The sequence below is a fragment of the Musca autumnalis genome, unplaced genomic scaffold, assembly GCF_047663935.1.
Source record: "Musca autumnalis isolate F117 unplaced genomic scaffold, ASM4766393v1 scaffold_2, whole genome shotgun sequence".
NCBI lineage: Eukaryota > Metazoa > Arthropoda > Insecta > Diptera > Muscidae > Musca > Musca autumnalis.
This window is the reverse complement of record NW_027411755.1, coordinates 26,706,946-26,730,697: the sequence shown is the minus strand read 5'-3', so window position 1 is coordinate 26,730,697 and position 23,752 is coordinate 26,706,946. Positions and strand designations below refer to the sequence as shown.

The 23,752-nt window shown below is 28.3% G+C and overlaps 2 protein-coding genes across 3 annotated transcripts in view; one reads left to right on the top strand and one right to left on the bottom strand.

The window, feature by feature from the left end:
• Ir40a (Ionotropic receptor 40a) overlaps positions 1-23,752 on the bottom strand; it is a 283,859-nt gene that overhangs the window by 13,980 nt on the left and 246,127 nt on the right. Inside the window, exons 1-7 of one of the 2 annotated variants that reach the window (XM_073967325.1) lie at positions 14,270-14,643; positions 13,799-14,204; positions 13,570-13,738; positions 6,245-6,511; positions 5,738-6,194; positions 5,451-5,680; positions 5,217-5,391 (exon numbers count right to left, since the gene is read on the bottom strand). In XM_073967325.1, coding sequence (XP_073823426.1) covers positions 5,217-5,391; positions 5,451-5,680; positions 5,738-6,194; positions 6,245-6,511; positions 13,570-13,738; positions 13,799-14,204; positions 14,270-14,369 — 1,804 coding nt within the window. In that variant the 5' untranslated portion in view covers positions 14,370-14,643. Of the gene's footprint in view, positions 1-5,216; positions 5,392-5,450; positions 5,681-5,737; positions 6,195-6,244; positions 6,512-13,569; positions 13,739-13,798; positions 14,205-14,269; positions 14,644-23,752 lie in introns of those variants that run through there. The other variant, XM_073967326.1, reaches the window with a different exon arrangement.
• LOC141393817 (uncharacterized) overlaps positions 1-23,752 on the top strand; it is a 270,846-nt gene that overhangs the window by 5,554 nt on the left and 241,540 nt on the right. The window lies entirely within an intron of this gene.

The window sequence follows — 23,752 nt, the reverse complement described above, 5'->3', positions numbered from 1 at the left end:
CTAACGTAGATTTTTTAAAAAATTATTTTTATAATTAACGTGATTTTTTTTAAAAAATTAATTATAATTAACATGTACTTTTTAATGAAATATTTTTATAATTGACGTGGATTTTTAATATATAAAATATTTTTAAAATTTACGTGGTTTCTCTTAAATTATATTTCATTAATTAAGGTAAATCTTTCCAAAAATATTTTTATAATTAACGTGGATTTTTTAAAAAATATTTTTATAATTAACGTGGATTTTTTAAAAAATATTTTTATAATTAACGTGGATTTTTTAAAAAATATTTTTATAATTAACGTGGATTTTTTAAAAAATATTTTTATAATTAACGTGGATTTTTTAAAAAATATTTTTATAATTAACGTGGATTTTTTAAAAAATATTTTTATAATTAACGTGGATTTTTTAAAAAATATTTTTATAATTATCGTGGATTTTTTAAAAAATATTTTTATAATTAACGTGGATTTTTTAAAAAATATTTTTATAATTAACGTGGATTTTTTAAAACATATTTTTATATATAACGTGGGTTTTTTAAAAAATATTTTTATAAATAACGTGGATTTTTTAAAAAATATTTTTATAAATAACATGGATTTTTTAAAAAATATTTTTATAATTAACGTGGATTTTTAAAAAATAGTTTTATAATTAACGTGGATTTTTAAAAAATATTTTTATAATTAACGTGGAGTTTTTAATAAATATTTTATAATTAACGTGGATTTTTTAAAAAATATTTTTATAATTAACGTGGATTTTTTTAAAAATATTTTTATAATTAACGTGGATTTTTTTAAAAATATTTTTATAATTAACGTGGATTTTTTAAAAAAATATTTTATAATTAACGTGGATTTTTTAAAAAATATTTTTATAATTAACGTGGATTTTTCAAAAAATATTTTTATAATTAACGTGGATTTTTTAAAAAATATTTTTATAATTAACGTGGATTTTTTAAAAAATATTTTTATAATTAACGTGGATTTTTTAAAAAATATTTTTATAATTAACGTGGATTTTTTAAAAAATATTTTTATGTATAACGAGGATTTTTTAAAAAAATATTTTTATATATAACGTGGATTTTTTAAAAACTATTTTTATAAATAACGTGGATTGTTTAAAAAATATTTTTATAATTAACGTGGATCTTTAAAAAAATATTTTTAAAAAAGATTTTTATAATTAACGTGGATTTTTAAAGAAATATTTTTATAATTAACTTGGATTTTAAAAAATATTTTTATAATTAACGTGGATTTTTTAAAAATTATTTTTAAAATTATCGTGGATTTTTTAAAAAATATTTTTATAATTAACGTGGATTTTTTAAAAATTATTTTTAAAATTATCGTGGATTTTTTAAAAAATATTTTTATAATTAACGTGGATTTTTTAAAAATTATTTTTAAAATTATCGTGGATTTTTTAAAAAATATTTTTATAATTAACGTGGATTTTTTAAAAATTATTTTTAAAATTATCGTGGATTTTTTAAAAAATATTTTTATAATTAACGTGGATTTTTTAAAAATTATTTTTAAAATTATCGTGGATTTTTTAAAAAATATTTTTATAATTAACGTGGATTTTTTAAAAATTATTTTTAAAATTATCGTGGATTTTTTAAAAAATATTTTTAAAATTAACGTGGATAGTTTAAAAAATATTTTTATAATAAACGTGGATTGTTTAAAAAATATTTTTTTTAACGTAAATTTTTTTTAAAAAATATTTTATAATTAACGTGGATTTTTAAAAAAATATTTTTATAATAAACGTGGATTTTTAAAAAAATATTTTTATAATAAACGTGGATTATTTAAAAAATATTTTTATATTTTTTAAATATTTTTTAATAATTTTTTACAAATATTTTTTAATAATTTTTTTAAAATAATTTTTTAAAAATGTTTTTTAATGATTTTTTAAAAATATTTTTAACTAATATGTAAAATAATTTTTAAATAATTTTTTAATTTTATTTTTTAACGAACGTTTGTTATTTAGATTTTTTTATTTAACATTGGATTTTTAGAAGTATTTTGTAATACTTTTTGTAAACATTTTTTTAATGTTTTTGCAAAATAGATGTGGGTGTGTCGTGGATTTAATTTTTTGAGAACGTGAATTTTTTAAAAATATTTTATAACAATTTGTTTAAATTTTTAATTTTGTTTATAATTTTTTAAAAATATTTTTTTAAAAACGGATTTTTATATTTTGATTTTAGATGTTGGTGTGTAGTGGATTTAATTTTCTTGAAAACGTGAATTTTTTAAAATTACTTTATAATAATTTGTTTAAGTTTTAATTCTTGATCATAATTTTATAAAAATATTTTTGTTAAAACGGATTTTTAAATTTTGAGAACGTGAATTTTTTTAAAATTATTTTATAATAATTTGTTTAAGTTTCTAAATTTGATCATAATTTTTTAAAAATATTTTTTTAACGGATTTTTAAATTTTTTGAGAACGTGAATTTTTTGTTTAAGTTTCTAAATTTGACCATAATTTTTTAAAAAATATTTTTTTTAAGCGGATTTTTAAATTTTGATTTTAAATGTGGGTGTGTAGTGGATTTAATTTTTTTGAGAACGTGAATTTTTTAAAATTATTATTATAAAAAAATGTTTATTTTTAAAAACGGATTTTTAAATTTCGATTTTAGATGTGAGTCTTTTTGAAATTATTTTATAATAATTTGTTTAAGTTTTAATTTTGATCATAATTTTTTAAAAATATTTTTTTAAAACGTATTTTTAAATTTAGATTTTTTCAAAATATTTTTGGATTTATTTTATTTTTAATAAACGTAAAGTTTTAAAAAAATTCTCTAACAAAATATTTAAAAATAAACGTAGATTAAAAAAATATAAACGTGAATTTTTAAAAATATTTTTTGAAAAAACGTCAATTTTTTTTAAATTAATTTTTAATAATTTTTTAAACATGATTTTTAATGAACGTCCAAAAAATATTTCTATAATTTTTAAAAAAAATATTTTTTAAAAATGGTTTTTATTAATTTTTTTATAAATATTTTTTATTAAATGTGGATATTTTAATTTTTTAAAAACATTTTTAAAAATTTCTTTAAAGTATGTTTGAATATTTTTTAAAGATATTTTTTAATAATTTTTTAAAAATAAAATTAAAAATATTTTCTAATATTAAACATTTTAAAACTATTTTTCAATATATTTTTTATAATTTTTTTTTTTTAAATAAATCAAGATTTTAACAAATATTTTTTAGTATTTTTTAACCAATATTTTTTCTAATAAATGTGAAACTTTTTACTAATAAATGTGGATTTTTTAATAATTTTTTTAAAAATAATTTTTAAAAATAATTTTTAAAAATTTTAAACATTTTATTTATAAACTTCGATGGTTTAAAAATATTTTTTAATAATTTTTTAAAATAATGTATAAATTGTTGTGTTAAATTTTTTTAAATAGTTTGAATTTTTTATATATATTTTTTAAAAAAGAGTTGTTTTTTAAAGATTTTTTTATATTCCCGTGGATTTTCCTGTTTTTCAATTTACGTGGATTTTTTAAAGAATATATTTTTTACAGCAACAAAAAAAAAAATATGTTATACACTAGCGGTCATCTGAATAGGTTTGAATTTTTTTCTTTTTATATGTTAAGGTACCATCTGATGTGTTGGTATTACAGATCCATACTATTTACTTTTTGAGAGTTCTATACTATGCCAACATTCCCAACAAAAAACTTGACGGTGTTGCCATATTTTCGGAAAATATCCCAATTATGATAAAAAATGTACAAAAAAGTGTCCAATTTTTGCGATCATCAGAATAGGTTTGAATAAAATAAAATTAAAAAATTGTACTATCCTTGCAAATATTGCGCAGTTTTTTGGTATAGTTTAGTAAAATGGAACATTCTGATAAATCTTACAACAAAGTTGACCCGCTTTATTAGGAACGTGGGTTCAATTCTCAACCTGGAAAAGTTACCAAGAACTTTCAGATAAAATCATGAAATATTCAAAACCAAACGTTTTATAAACTTGATATAAATGATTTTTTTGATTTTGTTAGATCTCTTCTGAGCTTCGAAAATTGTCTGAAAGCAAATAGGAAGTGTAGACATATTATTATGATCGAGTATTATTAAGTATTATCATGCTCACAAATCCACCATAGTTGACCACATGTATTATAAATGTTCGAAAATTGGTCTGGAAGAATGTTTCTTCGACGACAATAAAGTAGAAAATTGTAAATCAAACTTAAGTCAAAGGGGCATGATATCACCGACATTTATAGTGCTGTAATACCTATATAGTCAGGTCAACAAGTTTTTTTCTGTTAACAAGTCATAAAACAAGCACGAATAAGTCCAAAAGAATGGACTACTGAGGTTATACAGCACTATAAAAATCGGCGATATCATGCCCCTTTGACTAAATTTGATTTACAATTTTCTACTTTTTTTGTCGTCGAAGAAACATTCTTCCAGACCAATTTTCGAACATTTATGATCCATGTGGTCAACTATGGTGGATTTGTGAGCATGATAATACTTAAATTTGTACTGCAAGGATAGTTAATAAATGAAACTTGAACTAAAATACCAACTATTTTCAATGACCTTTCCAATTTATCGATCATAATAATATGGCAACACTTCGTATTTGCTTTCAAACAATTTTCGAAGCTCAGAAGAGATCTAACGAAATCAAAAAGTCATTTAAAGCAGGTTTATAAAACGTTTTTGTTGAAATATTTCTTGATTTTATCTGAAAGTTCTTGGTAATTTTTCCAGGTTGAGAATTGAACCCACGTTCCTAATAAAGCGGGTCAACTTTGTTGTAAGATTTATCAGAATGTTCCATTTTACTAAACTATACCAAAAAACTGCGCAATATTTGCATGCGTATTACAATTTTTCAATTTTATTTGATTCAAACCTATTCTGATGATCGCAAAAATTGGACACTTTTTTGTACATTTTTTATTATAATTGGGATATTTTCCGAAAATATGGCAACACCGTCAAGTTTTTTCTTGGGAATGTTGGCATAGTATAGGACTCTCAAAAAGTAAATAGTATGGATCTGCAATACGAACACATCAGAAGATACCTTAACACTTAAAAAGAAAAAAATTCAAACCTATTCAGATGACCGCTAGTGTATATATGACCTCTGACTTACCATATTGCTGAATATTGAAGTACAATGTTTCTCGTCCACCCAATACCGCTTTGTTCTCCAAACCATCGGCAATCAAATGCATTCCCGCTTCCACAGAGTCAATCAAATAACCTTCCTCATCAGGAGATTGGAGTTTCATCAAGGCATAAAGCTGGCGAAATATTTCAGTACCATTCTGGAACAAACATTGGGGCTTTGTAAATATTTTTCCAGTAAGAATTTTGAAATAATTACCTCTAGCATCTCCAACGAAGAACTCTCCCTTTCCACGAACAGAAGATAACCATCCTGGATCATGGCCTTCTGCAAACGATGCAAGGTGTTGATGGGTGCTTCCCTAGCAGGACGGGCAAACTGTGATGTCAGTTGGGCAGAATAAACATCGGCCAAAACATAGGTGGCAGCAATCCAATAGACAATCATTAGGAATTTGGCACGATAGCCATGGTAAAGCTCCTGGCAAGCTAAACGAAAAGTTACCTGTAAAAAGTATCGCTTACCTCTAATCCAACATCACTTACATTGCTTCAGAAAAAGTTGAACCGTAAACCAAATGCACTTATTAAATAAATTCTCCGGTAATTCATTATCACTCTCCTTCTGCTTCCGCTCACATTTCTCCTCTCTAAGCATTCTACGTGAGATTTTATTATCCATACGAGTAATTTCCCTTATATAGACCATGTGAAACTTATTCCTTTTCAAACACCTCTTCATTCGCTTCTCCTTAAAATCCGTTTGCCAACGAAATGGTACCGAAATTATTAAATAAAATACCGGACCCGATACTATCACTGTCAAAATTAAATATGGCCAAACATCTGCCTTGAAAGGCCTCAAAATGGCTAAAGCCTCATTTAGGCGTCGTGGAGCATGGGTTGCAAAGGCGCCCGAATCAGCCAATGTGAAAAAGGAAAACTCAATGGCCTTGCGCCTCTCCCAGCTCAGCGAGACATCGCCCAAAAAGAAATCACCAAGCTGTAAAGAATGTTAGTCGGGGAATATTTGAATGTTGCATTACCGCTTACCCCTTTTTGTAGCAATCCAATGCCACCGGTAAATGTCTCATTTGTCAAGGATCCCTGGGTCCTGCCGGGTGTATCAATGTAAACAAACTCAAAATTCATGTGCTTTGCCAAAAGTTGTAATAGACGATGATCCCTTCCCCCGGTCACATTGACTTCTGGTAGTTCCAGATTCTCTTCATCATTGGAATAATGTTCCTCGGATGACCAATCCATGGTTGTGTTTGATGCAGTTTCATTTGCATAATTAACCCAAAACCAGGGAGGGGACTGGTGAGAAATGAAAGAATAAATAAATAAAAATAAATAATAAATTTATAAAAATAAGAAATTATTTTATAAAAATAATCGTTTTTTACGAATGTCAAGGGTCGGAAGAATTTCGGTCGAGCCCTACTAAAAAAAATTTAAAAATTCCACGCCCAATTAACGTGGACATTTAAAAAATATTTTTAATTAATTTCCAATTAACGTGAGTATTAAAAAAATTAATAATTTTTCAATTAACATGAATGTTTAAATATTATTTTTAAATGTTTTAAATTAATTTTCAATTAACGTGAAGTTTTGAAAAGCATTTTTATTTAATTTTTAATTAACGTGGATTTTTAATTAATTTTTTATTAACATTGAATTATTTTTAATTAACGTGGATGTTTAATTCATTTTTAATTAATGTGGGTTTCTGAAAAGTACTTTTATTTAATTTTTAATTAACGTGTATTTTTAATTAATTTTTTATTAACGCGGAAATTATTTTTAACTAATTTGTTATGAACGTGGATTTTTAATTAATTTTTAATTAACGTGGGTTTTTAATTAATTTTTAATTAAAGTGGGTTTCTGAAAAATATTTTTATTAATTTTGTATAAACGTGGAATTAATTTTTAACTAATTTGTAATTAACATAGATGTTTAATTAATTTTTAATTAACGTGGATGTTTAATTAATTTTTAATTAACATGGATTTTTAATTAATTTTTTATTAACATGGAATTATTTATAATTAACGTGGATTTTTAATTTATTTTTAATTAACGTGGGTTTCTGAAAAGTATTTTTATTTAATTTTTAATTAAAGTGCATTTTTAATTAATTTTTTATTAACGTGGAAATTATTTTTTAACTAATTTGTAATGAACGTGGATTTTTAATTCATTTTTATTTAACGTGGATGTTTAATTCATTTTTATTTAACGTGGATGTTTAATTCATTTTTAATAAACGTGCATTTTTAATTAACGTGGGTTTTTAATTAATTTTTAATTAAAGTGGGTTTCTGAAAAATATTTTTATTAATTTTGTATAAACGTGGAATTAATTTTTAACTAATTTGTAATTAACGTGGATGTTTAATTAATTTTTAATTGACGTGGATTTTTGAAAAGTATTTTTATTTAATTTTTTATTACCATGGAATTAATTTTTAATTAACGTGAATTTTTAATTAATTTTTAATTAACGTGGATGTTAAATTCATTTTTAATTAACGTGGAATTCTGAAAAGTATTTTTATTTAATGTTTAATAAACGTGGATTTTTAATTAATTTTTTATTAACGTGGAATTAATTTTTAACTAATTTGTAATGAACGTGGATTTTTAATTCATTTTTAATTAACGTGAATTTTTAATTAATTTTTAATTAACGTGGGTTTTTAATTCATTTTTAATTAACGTGAATTTTTAATTAATTTTTAATTAACGTGGGTTTTTAATTAATTTTTAATTAACGTGAATGTTTAATTAATTTTTAATTAACGGAGGTTTCTGAAAAGTATTTTTATTTCGTTTTTAATTAACGTGAATTTGTAATTAATTTTTTATTAACGTGGAATTAATTTTAAATTAATTTTTTATTAACGTGGAATTAATTTAAACTAATTTGTAATTAACGTGGATTTTTAATTCACTTTTAATTACCTTAATTTTTGAAAAGTATTTTTATTTAATTTTTACTTAAAGTGGATTTTTAATTAATTTTTTATTAATGTGGTTTTTAATTAATTTTTAATTAATGTGGATTTTAAATTAATTTTTAATTGACGTGGATTTTTGAAAAGTATTTTTATTTAATTTTTAATTAACGTCGGTTTTTATAAAAATGTTTAATTTACTTGGATTTTTAGAATTATTTTTAATTAATGTGGTTTTAGAAAAAATATTTATATTTAAATAACGTGAATTTTGAAAAATGTTTTTAATTATTAACGTGGGTTTTGAAAATGTTTTTAATTAACTTTCTATTAACGTGGATCTTTAAACACATATTTAGTAAATTTTTAAATAATGTCGATTTTTAATTATCACTTGAGTCCTCCAAAAAATCTTTAAAAAATCCACGTTCATTATCGACTTTGAGCCCTATTACAAATCTTTAGTTTTAAATGCATTATCCGCATTGTCCCTTAGCTTTAAATACATTATCCATATCATCCAATAGCTTTAAGTGGATTTTCCGAGTTATCCATAAACTTCAAATGGATTATCGACGTTATCCATTAGCTTTAATGCATTATCCGCGTTATCCGGATTATCCACGTTATCCATTAGCTTTAATACATTATCCAATAGCTTTAAATGCATTATCCACGTTCTCCATTTGCTTTGAATGCATTATCCGAGTTATCCCTTAGATTTAAATGCATTATACACGTTATCCAATAGCATTATTACATTATCCGCGTTATCCACTACCTTGAAGTGCATTATCTACATCATCCATAAGCATTAAATGGATTATCCGAGTTATCGATAACCTTTAAATACATTATCCGCATTATCCACTTGATTCTAATGCAGTATCCACGTTATAGCATTAACTGCATTATCCATTAGCTTTAAATGCATTATCCGAGTTATCCAATGGCTTTAAATGCAATATCCGCGATATTCATTACCTGTAGAGGCATTGTCTACGTTATCCAATATATTCAAATGCAGTATCCACGTTATAGCATTAAATGCATTATTCATAAACTTTAAATGCATTATCCACGTTATCCAATGGCTTTAAATGCATTATCCGCGATATCCTTTAAATTTAATTGTATTTTCAATGTTATCCAGTAGCTTTAAATATATTATCCACGTTATTCATTAACTTTAGAGGTATTGTCTACGTTATCCAATATATGTATTTGAATGTATTATACACATTATCCATTAGCTTTAAATGTATTCTATGCGTTATCCAATAGCTTGAAATGAATTAGGAGCGTTATCTAACAGCTGTAAATGCATTATCCGCATTATCCATTAGCCCTAAATGCATTATCCGTATTATTAGTCTGCATAGAATGCATTATCCGCGTTATCCAATAGCTTTAAATACATTATCCACGTTATCCAATAGTTTTAAATGCATTATCCGAGTTATCCCTAAGCTTTAAATGCATTATCCACGTTATGCAATAACCTTATTTGCATTATTCGCATTATCCATTACCTTTAAGTGTATTATCCCCATCATCCATAAGCTTTAAATGGATTATCCGTATTATACATTAGCTTTAAATGCATTATCCGCATTATCCTATTGCTTCAAATGCAGTATCCACGTTATGGCATTAAATACATTATTCATAAGCTTTAGATGTATTATCCCCGTTTTCCAACAGCTTTAAATGCATTATCCGCGTTATCCAATGGCCTTAAATGCATTATCCGCGATATTCATTATCTTTAGAGGCTTTGTCTACGTTATTCATTATATTTAAATGTATTATCCGCGATATCCATTAGCTTTAAATTTATTATCCGCATTATCCAATAGTTTTAAATGTATTATCCGCCTTATCTAATGGCTTTAAATGCATTATCTACGTTATCCATTTGCTTTAAATGCTTTATCCACGTTATCCGATAGCATTAAAAGCATAAGCCGCGTTATCTCTTAGCTTAGAATACATTATCGACGTTATCCAATAGCTTGGTATCTAGTATACGCGTTATCTAACAGCTGGAAATGCATTATCCGCTTTATCCATTAGCTCTAAATGCATTATACATATTATTAGTCTGCTTTGAATGCATTATCCGCCATATCCAACAGCTTTAAATTCATTATCCACGTTATCCAATAGTTTTAAATGCATTATCCGAGTTATCCCTAAGCTTTAAAAGCATTATCCACGTTATCCATTAACTTTAGATGCATTGTCTACGTTATCCAATAGATTTAAATGTATTATCCATGTTATTCATTAGCTTTAAATGCATTACCGGCATTATCTAATGGCTTTAAATGCATTATCCGTGATATTCATTAAATTTAAATGTATTGTCTACGTTATCCAATAGCTGTAAATACATTATCCACGTTATCCATTAACTTTAAAGGTATTGTCCACGTTATCTAATGGATTTAAATGTAGTATCCACGTTATTAATTAGCTTTAAATGTATTATCCGCGTTATCCAATAGCTTTAAATGAATTATCCGCGTTATCTAATAGCTTAAAATACATTATCGACGTTATCCAATAGCATTACATATATTATACGCGTTATCTAACAACTTTAAACGCATTATCCACATTATCCATTAGCCCTAAATGTGTTATCCACATTATCAATTTGTTTTGAATGCATTATCCGCGATATACAATAGCTTTATATACATTATATACATTATCCACGTTATTCAATAGTTTTAAATGCATTATCCCTTAGCTTTAAATGCATTATCCAAAAACCTTATTTGCATTATTAACGTTATCTATTATCTTTAAATGCATTATCCACATCATCCATAAGCTTTAAATGGATTTCCCGCTTATATATTAGCTTTAAATGCATTATCTGGATTGTCCACTTGATTCAAATGCAGTATCCACGTTATAGCATTAAATGCATTATTCATAAGCTTTAAATGCATTATCCACGTTATCCATTAGCTTTAAATGCATTATCCGCGTTATCCAATGGCTTTAAATGCATTATCCGCGATATTCATTAACTTTAGAGGCATTGTCTACGTTATGAAATATATCTAAATGTATTTTCCGCGTTATCCATTAGCTTTAATTGTATTATTCATAAGCTTTAAATGCATTATCCGCGTTAGCCATTTGCTTTAAATGCTTTATCCACGTTATCCGATAGCATTAAACGCATAAGCCGCGTTATCTCTTAGCTTAAAATGCATTATAAACGTTATCCAATAGCTTTACATACATTATACGCGTTATCTAACAGCTGTAAATGCATTATCCGTTAGCACTAATTGCATTATCCATATGATAAATTTGCTTTGAATGCATTATCCGCGATATCCAATAATTTTAAATGCATTATCCGTGTTATCCCTTAGATTTAGATGCATTATCCACGTTATCCAATAACCTTATTTGCATTATTCACGTTATCCGTTATCTTTAAATGCATTATCCACATCATCCATAAACTTTATATGGATTATCCGCGTTATACATTAGTTTTAAATACATTATCCGCATTATCCACTTGCTTCAAATGAAGTATCCACGTTATAGCATTAAATGCATTATTTATAAGCTTTAAATGGATTATCCACGTTATCCATTAGCTTTAAATGCATTATCCGCGTTATCCAATGGCTTTAAATGCATTATCCGCGATATTCATTAACTTTAGAGGCATTGTCTACGTTATCCAATATATTTAAATGTACTATCCGCGTTATCCATTAGCTTAAAATGTATCATCCGCGCTATCCAATAGCTTTAAATGCATTATCCGCGTTATCCGATAGCATTAAACGCATAAGCCGTGCTATCGCTTAGCTTAAAATACATTATCGACGTTATCCAATTGCTTTACATACATTATACGCGTTATCTAACATCTGTAAATGCATTATCCGCATTATCCATTAGCCCTAAATGCATTATCCATATGATCAATTTGCTTTGAATGCATAATCCGCGATATCCAATAGTTTTAACTGAATTATCCGTGTTATCCGTTAGATTTAGATGCATTATCCAATAACCGTTACGTTATCCAATAACCTTATTTCCGTTATCCTTTATCATTAAATGCATTATCCACATCATCCATAAACTTTAAATGGATTATCCGCGTTATACAATAGCTTTAAATGCATTATCCGCTTTATCCACATGATTCAAATGCAGCATCCACGTTATTGCATTAAATGCATTATCCATAAGCTCTAAATGCATTATCCCCGTTATCCAACCGCTTTAAATGCATTATCCGCGATATCCTTTAAATTTAAATGTATTTTATACGTTATCCAATAGTTACAATACATTATCCACGTTATTCATTAACTGTAGAGGTATTGTCTATGTCATCCAATATATTTAACTGTATTATCCACGTTATCCATTAGCTTTAAATGCATTATCCGCGTTATCTATAGCTTTAAATGCATTATCTACGTTATCCATTTGCTTTGATTTTGTCCACGTTATCCAATAGCATTAAACGCATAAGCCGTGTTATCTCTTAGCTTTAAATACATTATCCACCTTATCAAATAGCTTAAAATGCATTATCCGTGTTATCCACAAGTTTTAAATGCATTGTCCACGTTACCCAATAGTTTTAAAAGCATTATCCACTTTATCCATTTGCTTTAGTTTCATTATCCGCGTTATACAATAGTTTTAAATGCATTATCCACGTTATCCATTTGCTTTAAATGTGCCCAGTTGCTTAAGTATGTTATCCACATTATCGATTTGCTTTAAAAATGTTATCCTCTTCATCCATTTGCTTAAAATGTGTGTTAAATATGTTATCCACTCATTAAATATGTTATCCACGTTATCCATTTACATTAAATATGTTATCCACGTTACCCTTTTGCATTAATTATTTTATCCGAACTATATGGAACGCGTGTATACGTTGTATTAAATATGAAATGCTTTATTAGATTATACCAGTCATAAAAAACCATTATCCAGATTATCCGAATCATATAAACCATTTATCCATGTTATCCGAATACAAAAAAACTTAAACAGATTATCCCAGACATATAAAAACATTATGCAGCTTATCCGTATCATATGTATAGATTCAGCACCTTATTTTAATTATATAAAAACCTTGAAAAGATTATCCCAGGCATATAAAGGCGTTATCCAGCTTGTCCGAATCATATACACCCTTTATCCACGTTATCCGCATCATATAGACAGAATAAGCACCTTCTTTTAACTTTTAATAACCTTACACAGGCTATCCCAGTCATATAAAACCATTATCCGCCTTATCCAAATCATATAAATCCTTTATTCACGTTATCCGATTCAATATAACTATTATCCAAAGTATTCTAATCTTATTACTTTTATAATTTCGCACTTACATGAAAAACTGGTACACGAAAAACACGACCATGGAAATTCGAGTAGACATTTGAAGCCGGCGGTAGCAGTGGTTCCTTGCTCAAGCCCAAATTATCACCATCATACCAACTGACCAGCGATAAGCGGCCATTACCATCTGGATGGGCTTGATTGTAATAGATGCGAAAACTATAAATATAATCCTTCATTTCAAAATAAATCTCCCAAATCGCTCACATTTGAACTTACGCCTTCTTCCTTGGCCTTGTTATGACCACGGCACGCATTGGTTCACGAAAATCAATCTCCGATCTCTTTGGAGGATGTTTGGCACCCCAATAGAAAATGAACAGACTTAAACGATGGGCCAGTCGACGTTCCAAAATCATTTGAGGCAATTCTCCCGGCTGGCAAAAAATCAAATTTACACTTTCTATGGAACCCGTAAGACTCGATTCGACGAAGCGAAAAAATAATTCCTCATCATAAAATATCACCGATTTGAAATACAATTGATGAAGTTTCAGAACAAAATCATCGACATGGACACGTAAATCTGGATCCATTTCCCAATCGTTGGCGGAAATCTTATTGGAGGGTTTTACCAAAATTGCCAGTTGTATGGGATGGAGACCCTTTACGATTTGTGAGAGGGCTGGAAGATGGAATATATATTTTATTTAATTTTTGATATTTTTTATCAAATCTTGCTTGGAAGACCTATTGAAACATCTGATATATTTCTTTCCCCTTGCCATGTTAGGGAGCCGAAACAACCAATAATTAATCCCACGAAATTAAAAATTTTAAAAATTCCCATTTCCACTTTCTCACTCCTTATCTCAGGCGGTATTGAATTGCTTTATTTTTCAAGAATTTTATTTTCGCAGGATTTCCCATTCACGTTTGACTGCCACTCCTATTCTATGGCGATTTCCTTTTATACTTGAAATTCTTCTATGGCACAGGTGTTCTATCAACACTTGATAGGCGGCTATCATATTAATTTACGCAAGGAATTGAATGTGTTGGTGTGTGTGTGGGGTATATTTGATAGCCTATTATCCCATCAATTTCTGAGTTTGCCTTTAAAAAAATATCACTTGTCATTTGCGAACATGCATATTGTCATGTTATGTGTCACTTTATGATTCGTTGAATTATGAAATACCTTTCAATGAGGAGGTGTGCTTTGAGGGGGAAATAAAAGTGATAAGATGTGCGGCTCAGAATTGAAGAGGGAGAATTTTAAATATGGAATTTTATTTTAAATGAAATTGGAGATTTTCTTCCGCTGGGGAATGCACGTCAGCAATCGTGGGAGAATCTAAAAGAGCCGCTAAATTATTTAAAAATTCACGTGTTGTTGGATAGATGGGCCTTGAAAAAAATTATTTAAAAATCCACGTGTTGTTGGATAGATGGGCCTTGAAAAAAATTATTTAAAAATCCACGTGTTGTTGGATAGATGGGCCTTGAAAAAAATTATTTAAAAATCCACGTGTTGTTGGATAGATGGGCCTTGAAAAAAATTATTTAAAAATCCACGTGTTGTTGGATAGATGGGCCTTGAAAAAAATTATTTAAAAATCCACGTGTTGTTGGATAGATGGGCCTTGAAAAAAATTATTTAAAAATCCACGTGTTGTTGGATAGATGGGCCTTGAAAAAAATAATTTAAAAATCCAGGTGTTGTTGGATAGATGGGCCTGGAAAAAATTATTTAAAAATCCACGTGTTGTTGGATAGATGGGCCTTGAAAAAAATTGTTTAAAAATCCACGTGTTGTTGGATAGATGGACCTTGAAAAAAATTATTTAAAAATCCACGTGTTGTTGGATAGATGGGCCTTGAAAAAAATTATTTAAAAATCCAAGTGCTGTTCAACAGATGGACCTTGAAATAAATTATTTAAAAATCCACGTGTTGTTGGATAGATAGGCCTTGAAAAAAATAATTTAAAAATCCAGGTGTTGTTGGATAGATGGGCCTGGAAAAAATTATTTAAAAATCCACGTGTTGTTGGATAGATGGGCCTTGAAAAAAATTGTTTAAAAATCCACGTGTTGTTGGATAGATGGACCTTGAAAAAAATTATTTAAAAATCCACGTGTTGTTGGATAGATGGACCTTGAAAAAAATTATTTAAAAATCCAAGTGCTGTTCAACAGATGGACCTTGAAAAAAAATTATTTAAAAATCCACGTGTTGTTGGATAGATGGGCCTTGAAAAAAATTATTAAAAAATCCAAGTGCTGTTCAACAGATGGACCTTGAAATAAATTATTTAAAAATCCACGTGTTGTTGGATAGATGGGCCTTGAAAAAAATTATTTAAAAATCCACGTGTTGTTGGATAGATGGGCCTTGAAAAAAATTATTTAAAAATCCACGTGTTGTTGGATAGATGGGCCTTGAAAAAAATTATTTAAAAATCCACGTGTTGTTGGATAGATGGGCCTTGAAAAAAATTATTTAAAAATCCACGTGTTGTTGGATAGATGGGCCTTGAAAAAAATTATTTAAAAATCCACGTGTTGTTGGATAGATGGGCCTTGAAAAAAATTATTTAAAAATCCACGTGTTGTTGGATAGATGGGCCTTGAAAAAAATTATTTAAAAATCCACGTGTTGTTGGATAGATGGGCCTTGAAAAAAATTATTTAAAAATCCACGTGTTGTTAAATAGATGGACCTTGAAAAAAATTATTTAAAAATCCACGTGTTCTTGGATAGATGGACCTTGAAAAAAATTATTTAAAAATCCACGTATTCTTGGATATATGGACCTTGAAAAAAATTATTTAAAAACCCACGTGTTCTTGGATAGATGGACCTTGAAAAAAATTATTTAAAAATCCACGTGTTCTTGGATAGATGGACCTTGAAAAAATTATTTAAAAATCCACGTGTTCTTGGATAGATGGACCTTGAAAAAAATTATTTAAAAATCCACGTGTTCTTGGATAGATGGACCTTGAAAAAAATTATTTAAAAATCCACGTGTTGTTGGATAGATGGGCCTTGAAAAAAATTATTTAAACATCCACGTGTTGTTGGATAGATGGGCCTTGAAAAAAATTATTTAAAAATCCACGTGTTGTTGGATAGATGGGCCTTGAAAAAAATTATTTAAAAATCCCTGTGTTGTTGGATAGATTGGCCTTGAAAAAAATTATTTAAAAATCCCTGTGTTGTTGGATAGATGGGCCTTGAAAAAAAATTATTTAAACATCCACGTGTTGTTGGATAGATGGGCCTTGAAAAAAATTATTTAAAAATCCACGTGTTGTTGGATAGATGGGCCTTGAAAAAAATTATTTAAAAATCCATGTGTTGTTGGATAGATGGGCCTTGAAAAAAATTATTTAAAAATCCACGTGTTGTTGGATAGATGGGCCTTGAAAAAAATTATTTAAAAATCCACGTGTTGTTGGATAGATGGGCCTTGAAAAAAATTATTTAAAAATCCACGTGTTGTTGGATAGATGGGCCTTGAAAAAAATTTAAAAATCCACGTGTTGTTGGATAGATGGGCCTTGAAACAAATTATTTAAAAATCACTTGTTGTTAAATAGATGGACCTTGAAAAAAAATATTTAAAAATCCACGTGTTGTTGGATAGATGGGCCTTGAAAAAAATTATTTAAAAATCCACGTGTTGTTGGATAGATGGGCCTTGATTAAAATTATTTAAAAATCTACGTGTTGTTGGATAGATGGGCCTTGAAAAAAATTATTTAAAAATCCAAGTGTTGTTGGATAGATGGGCCTTGATTAAAATTATTTAAAAATCCAAGTGTTGTTGGATAGATGGGCCTTGAAAAAAATTATTTAAAAATCCACGTGTTTTTGGATAGATGGACCTTGAAATAAATTATTTAAAAATCCACGTGTTGTTGGATAGATGGGCCTTGAAAAAAATTATTGAAAAATCCAGGTGTTGTTGGATAGATGGACCTTGAAATAAATTATTTAAAAATCCACGTGTTGTTGGATAGATGGGCCTTGAAAAAAATTGTTTAAAAATCCACTTGTTGTTAAATAGATGGACCTTGAAAAAAATTATTTAAAAATCCACTTGTTGTTAAATAGATGGACCTTGAAAAAAATTATTTAAAAATCCACGTGTTCTTGGATAGATGGACCTTGAAAAAAATTATTTAAAAATCCACGTGTTCTTGGATAGATGGACCTTGAAAAAAATTATTTAAAAATCCACGTGTTGTTGGATAGATGGGCCTTGAAAAAAATTATTTAAAAATCCACGTGTTGTTGGATAGATGGGCCTTGAAAAAAATTATTTAAAAATCCATGTGTTGTTGGATAGATGGGCCTTGAAAAAAATTATTTAAAAATCCACGTGTTGTTGGATAGATGGGCCTTGAAAAAAATTATTTAAAAATCCACGTGTTGTTGGATAGATGGGCCTTGATTAAAATTATTTAAAAATCCAAGTGTTGTTGGATAGATGGGCCTTGAAAAAAAATTATTGAAAAATCCAGGTGTTGTTGGATAGATGGACCTTGAAATAAATTATTTAAAAATCCACGTGTTGTTGGATAGATGGGCCTTGAAAAAAATTGTTTAAAAATCCACTTGTTGTTAAATAGATGGACCTTGAAAAAAATTATTTAAAAATCCACTTGTTGTTAAATAGATGGACCTTGAAAAAAATTATTTAAAAATCCACGTGTTCTTGGATAGATGGACCTTGAAAAAAATTATTTAAAAATCCACGTGTTCTTGGATAGATGGACCTTGAAAAAAATTATTTAAAAATCCACGTGTTGTTGGATAGATGGGCCTTGAAAAAAATTATTTAAAAATCCACGTGTTGTTGGATAGATGGGCCTTGAAAAAAATTATTTAAAAATCCACGTGTTGTTGGATAGATGGGCCTTGAAAAAAATTATTTAAAAATCCACGTGTTGTTGGATAGATGGGCCTTGAAAAAAATTATTTAAAAATCCACGTGTTGTTGGATAGATGGGCCTTGAAAAAAATTATTTAAAAATCCACGTGTTGTTGGATAGATGGGCCTTGAAAAAAATTATTTAAAAATCCACTTGTTGTTAAATAGATGGACCTTGAAAAAAAATATTTAAAAATCCACGTGTTGTTGGATAGATGGGCCTTGAAAAAAATTATTTAAAAATCCACGTGTTGTTGGATAGATGGGCCTTGAAAAAAATTATTTAAAAATCCACGTGTTGTTGGATAGATGGGCCTTGAAAAAAATTATTTAAAAATCCAAGTGTTGTTGGATAGATGGGCCTTGATTAAAATTATTTAAAAAATCCAAGTGTTGTTGGATAGATGGGCCTTGAAAAAAATTATTTAAAAATCCACGTGTTTTTGGATAGATGGACCTTGAAATAAATTATTTAAAAATCCACGTGTTGTTGGATAGATGGGCCTTGAAAAAAATTATTGAAAAATCCAGGTGTTGTTGGATAGATGGACCTTGAAATAAATTATTTAAAAATCCACGTGTTGTTGGATAGATGGGCCTTGAAAAAAATTGTTTAAAATCCACGTGTTCTTGGATAGATGGACCTTGAAAAAAATTATTTAAAAATCCACGTGTTCTTGGATAGATGGACCTTGAAAAAAATTATTTAAAAATCCACGTGTTGTTGGATAGATGGGCCTTGAAAAAAAATTATTTAAAAATCCACGTGTTGTTGGATAGATGGGCCTTGAAAAAAATTATTTAAAAATCCATGTGTTGTTGGATAGATGGGCCTTGAAAAAAATTATTTAAAAATCCACGTGTTGTTGGATAGATGGGCCTTGAAAAAAATTATTTAAAAATCCACGTGTTGTTGGATAGATGGGCCTTGAAAAAAATTATTTAAAAATCCACGTGTTGTTGGATAGATGGGCCTTGAAAAAAATTATTTAAAAATCCACGTGTTGTTGGATAGATGGGCCTTGAAAAAAATTATTTAAAAATCCACCTTGAAATAAATTATTTAAAAATCCACTTGTTGTTGGATAGATGGGCCTTTAAAAAAAATTATTTAAAAATCCAAGTGTTGTTGCATAGATGGACCTTGAAAAAAATTATTTAAAAATCCACATGTTGTTGGATAGATGGACCTTGAAAAAAATTATTTAAAAATCCACGTGTCGTTGGATAGATGGGCCTTGAAAAAAATTATTTAAAAATCCACGTGTTGTTGGATAGATGGGCCTTGAAAAAAATTATTTAAAAATCCACGTGTCGTTGGATAGATGGGCCTTGAAAAAAATTATTTAAAAATCCACGTGTCGTTGGATAGATGGGCCTTGAAAAAAATTATTTAAAAATCCACGTGTCGTTGGATAGATGGGCCTTGAAAAAAATTATTTAAAAATCCACGTGTTGTTGGATAGATGGGCCTGGAAAAAATTATTTAAAAATCCACGTGTTGTTGGATAGATGGACCTTGAAAAAAATTATTTAAAAATCCACGTGTCGTTGGATAGATGGGCCTTGAAAAAAATTATTTAAAAATCCACGTGTCGTTGGATAGATGGGCCTTGAAAAAAATTATTTAAAAATCCACGTGTTGTTGGATAGATGGACCTTGAAAAAAAATTATTTAAAAATCCACGTGTCGTTGGATAGATGGGCCTTGAAAAAAATTATTTAAAAATCCACGTGTTGTTGGATAGATGGGCCTTGAAAAAAATTATTTAAAAATCCACGTGTTGTTGGATAGATGGGCCTTGAAAAAAATTATTTAAAAATCCACGTGTTGTTGGATAGATGGGCCTTGAAAAAAATTATTTAAAAATCCACGTGTTGTTGGATAGATGGGCCTTGAAAAAAATTATTTAAAAATCCACGTGTTGTTGGATAGATGGGCCTTGAAAAAAATTATTTAAAAATCCACGTGTTGTTGGATAGATGGGCCTTGAAAAAAATTATTTAAAAATCCACGTGTTGTTGGATAGATGGACCTTGAAAAAAATTATTTAAAAATCCACGTGTTGTTGGATAGGTGGACCTTGAAAAAAATTATTTAAAAATCCACGTGTTGTTGGATAGATGGGCCTTGAAAAAAATTATTTAAAAATCCACGTGTTGTTGGATAGATGGGCCTTGAAAAAAATTATTTAAAAATCCACGTGTTGTTGGATAGATGGGCCTTGAAAAAAATTATTTAAAAATCCACGTGTTGTTGGATAGATGGGCCTTGAAAAAAATTATTTAAAAATCCACGTGTTCTTGGATAGATGGACCTTGAAAAAAATTATTTAAAAATCCACGTGTTGTTGGATAGATGGGCCTTGAAAAAAAATTATTTAAAAATCCACGTGTTGTTGGATAGATGGGCCTTGAAAAAAATTATTTAAAAATCCACGTGTTGTTGGATAGATGGGCCTTGAAAAAAATTATTTAAAAATCCCTGTGTTGTTGGATAGATGGGCCTTGAAAAAAATTATTTAAAAATCCACGTGTTGTTGGATAGATGGACCTTGAAAAAAATTATTTAAAATCCACGTGTTGTTGGATAGGTGGACCTTGAAAAAAATTATTTAAAAATCCAAGTGTTGTTGGATAGATGGGCCTTTAAAAAAATTATTTAAAAATCCAAGTGTTGTTGCATAGATGGACCTTGAAAAAAATTATTTAAAAATCCACATGTTGTTGGATAGATGGACCTTGAAAAAAATTATTTAAAAATCCACGTGTCGTTGGATAGATGGGCCTTGAAAAAAATTATTTAAAAATCCACGTGTTGTTGGATAGATGGGCCTTGAAAAAAATTATTTAAAAATCCACGTGTCGTTGGATAGATGGGCCTTGAAAAAAAAATATTTAAAAATCCACGTGTCGTTGGATAGATGGGCCTTGAAAAAAATTATTTAAAAATCCACGTGTCGTTGGATAGATGGGCCTTGAAAAAAATTATTTAAAAATCCACGTGTTGTTGGATAGATGGGCCTGGAAAAAATTATTTAAAAATCCACGTGTTGTTGGATAGATGGACCTTGAAAAAAATTATTTAAAAATCCACGTGTCGTTGGATAGATGGGCCTTGAAAGAAATTATTTAAAAATCCACGTGTTGTTGGATAGATGGGCCTTGAAAAAAATTATTTAAAAATCCACGTGTCGTTGGATAGATGGGCCTTGAAAGAAATTATTTAAAAATCCACGTGTTGTTGGATAGATGGGCCTTGAAAAAAATTATTTAAAAATCCACGTGTTGTTGGATAGATGGGCCTGGAAAAAATTATTTAAAAATCCACGTGTTGTTGGATAGATGGGCCTTGAAAAAAATTATTTAAAAATCCACGTGTTGTTGGATAGATGGGCCTTGAAAAAAATTATTTAAAAATCCACGTGTCGTTGGATAGATGGGCCTTGAAAGAAATTATTTAAAAATCCACGTGTTGTTGGATAGATGGGCCTTGAAAAAAATTATTTAAAAATCCACGTGTTGTTGGATAGATGGGCCTTGAAAAAAATTATTTAAAAATCCACGTGTTGTTGGATAGATGGGCCTTGAAAAAAATTATTTAAAAATCCACGTGTTGTTGGATAGATGGGCCTTGAAAAAAATTATTTAAAAATCCACGTGTCGTTGGATAGATGGGCCTTGAAAGAAATTATTTAAAAATCCACGTGTTGTTGGATAGATGGGCCTTGAAAAAAATTATTTAAAAATCCACGTGTTGTTGGATAGATGGGCCTTGAAAAAAATTATTTAAAAATCCACGTGTCGTTGGATAGATGGGCCTTGAAAGAAATTATTTAAAAATCCACGTGTTGTTGGATAGATGGGCCTTGAAAAAAATTATTTAAAAATCCACGTGTCGTTGGATAGATGGGCCTTGAAAGAAATTATTTAAAAATCCACGTGTTGTTGGATAGATGGGCCTTGAAAAAAATTATTTAAAAATCCACGTGTTGTTGGATAGATGGGCCTGGAAAAAATTATTTAAAAATCCACGTGTTGTTGGATAGATGGGCCTTGAAAAAAATTATTTAAAAATCCACGTGTCGTTGGATAGATGGGCCTTGAAAGAAATTATTTAAAAATCCACGTGTTGTTGGATAGATGGGCCTTGAAAAAAATTATTTAAAAATCCACGTGTTGTTGGATAGATGGGCCTGGAAAAAATTATTTAAAAATCCACGTGTTGTTGGATAGATGGGCCTTGAAAAAAATTATTTAAAAATCCACGTGTTGTTGGATAGATGGGCCTGGAAAAAAATTATTTAAAAATCCACGTGTTGTTGGATAGATGGGCCTGGAAAAAATTATTTAAAAATCCACGTGTTGTTGGATAGATGGGCCTTGAAAAACAATAATTAAAAATCCACGTGCTGTTGGATAGATGGGCCTTGAAAAAAAATTATTTAAAAATCCACGTGTTGTTGGATAGATGGGCCTTGAAAAAAATTATTTAAAAATCCACGTGGTGTTGGATAGATGGGCCTTGAAAAAAATTATTTAAAAATCCACGTGTTGTTGGATAGATGGGCCTTGAAAAAAATTATTTAAAAATCCACGTGTTGTTGGATAGATGGGCCTTGAAAAAAATTATTTAAAAATCCACGTGTTGTTGGATAGAAGGGCCTTGAAAAAAAATATTTAAAAATCCACGTGTTGGATAGATGGTCCTTGAAAAAAATTATTTAAAAATCCACGTGTTGTTGGATAGATGGGCCTTGAAAAAAAATATTTAAAAATCCACGTGTTGGATAGATGGTCCTTGAAAAAAATTATTTAAAAATCCATGTGTTGCTGGATAGATGGGCCTTGAAAAAAATTATTTAAAAATCCACGTGTTGTTGGATAGATGGGCCTTGAAAAAAATTATTTAAAAATCCACGTGTTGTTGGATAGATGGGTCTTGAAAAAAATTATTTAAAAATCCACGTGTTGTTGGATAGATGGGCCTTGAAAAAAATTATTTAAAAATCCACGTGTTGTTGGATAGATGGGCCTTGCAACAAAACTATTTAAAAATCCACGTGTTGTTGGATAGATGGGCCTTGCAACAAAACTATTTAAAAATCCACGTGTTGTTGGATAGATGGGCCTTGAAAAAAATTATTTAAAAATCCACGTGTTGTTGGATAGATGGGCCTTGCAACAAAACTATTTAAAAATCCATGTGTTGTTGGATAGATGGGCCTTGAAAAAAATTATTTAAAAATCCACGTGTTGTTGGATAGATGGGCCTTGAAAAAAAATTA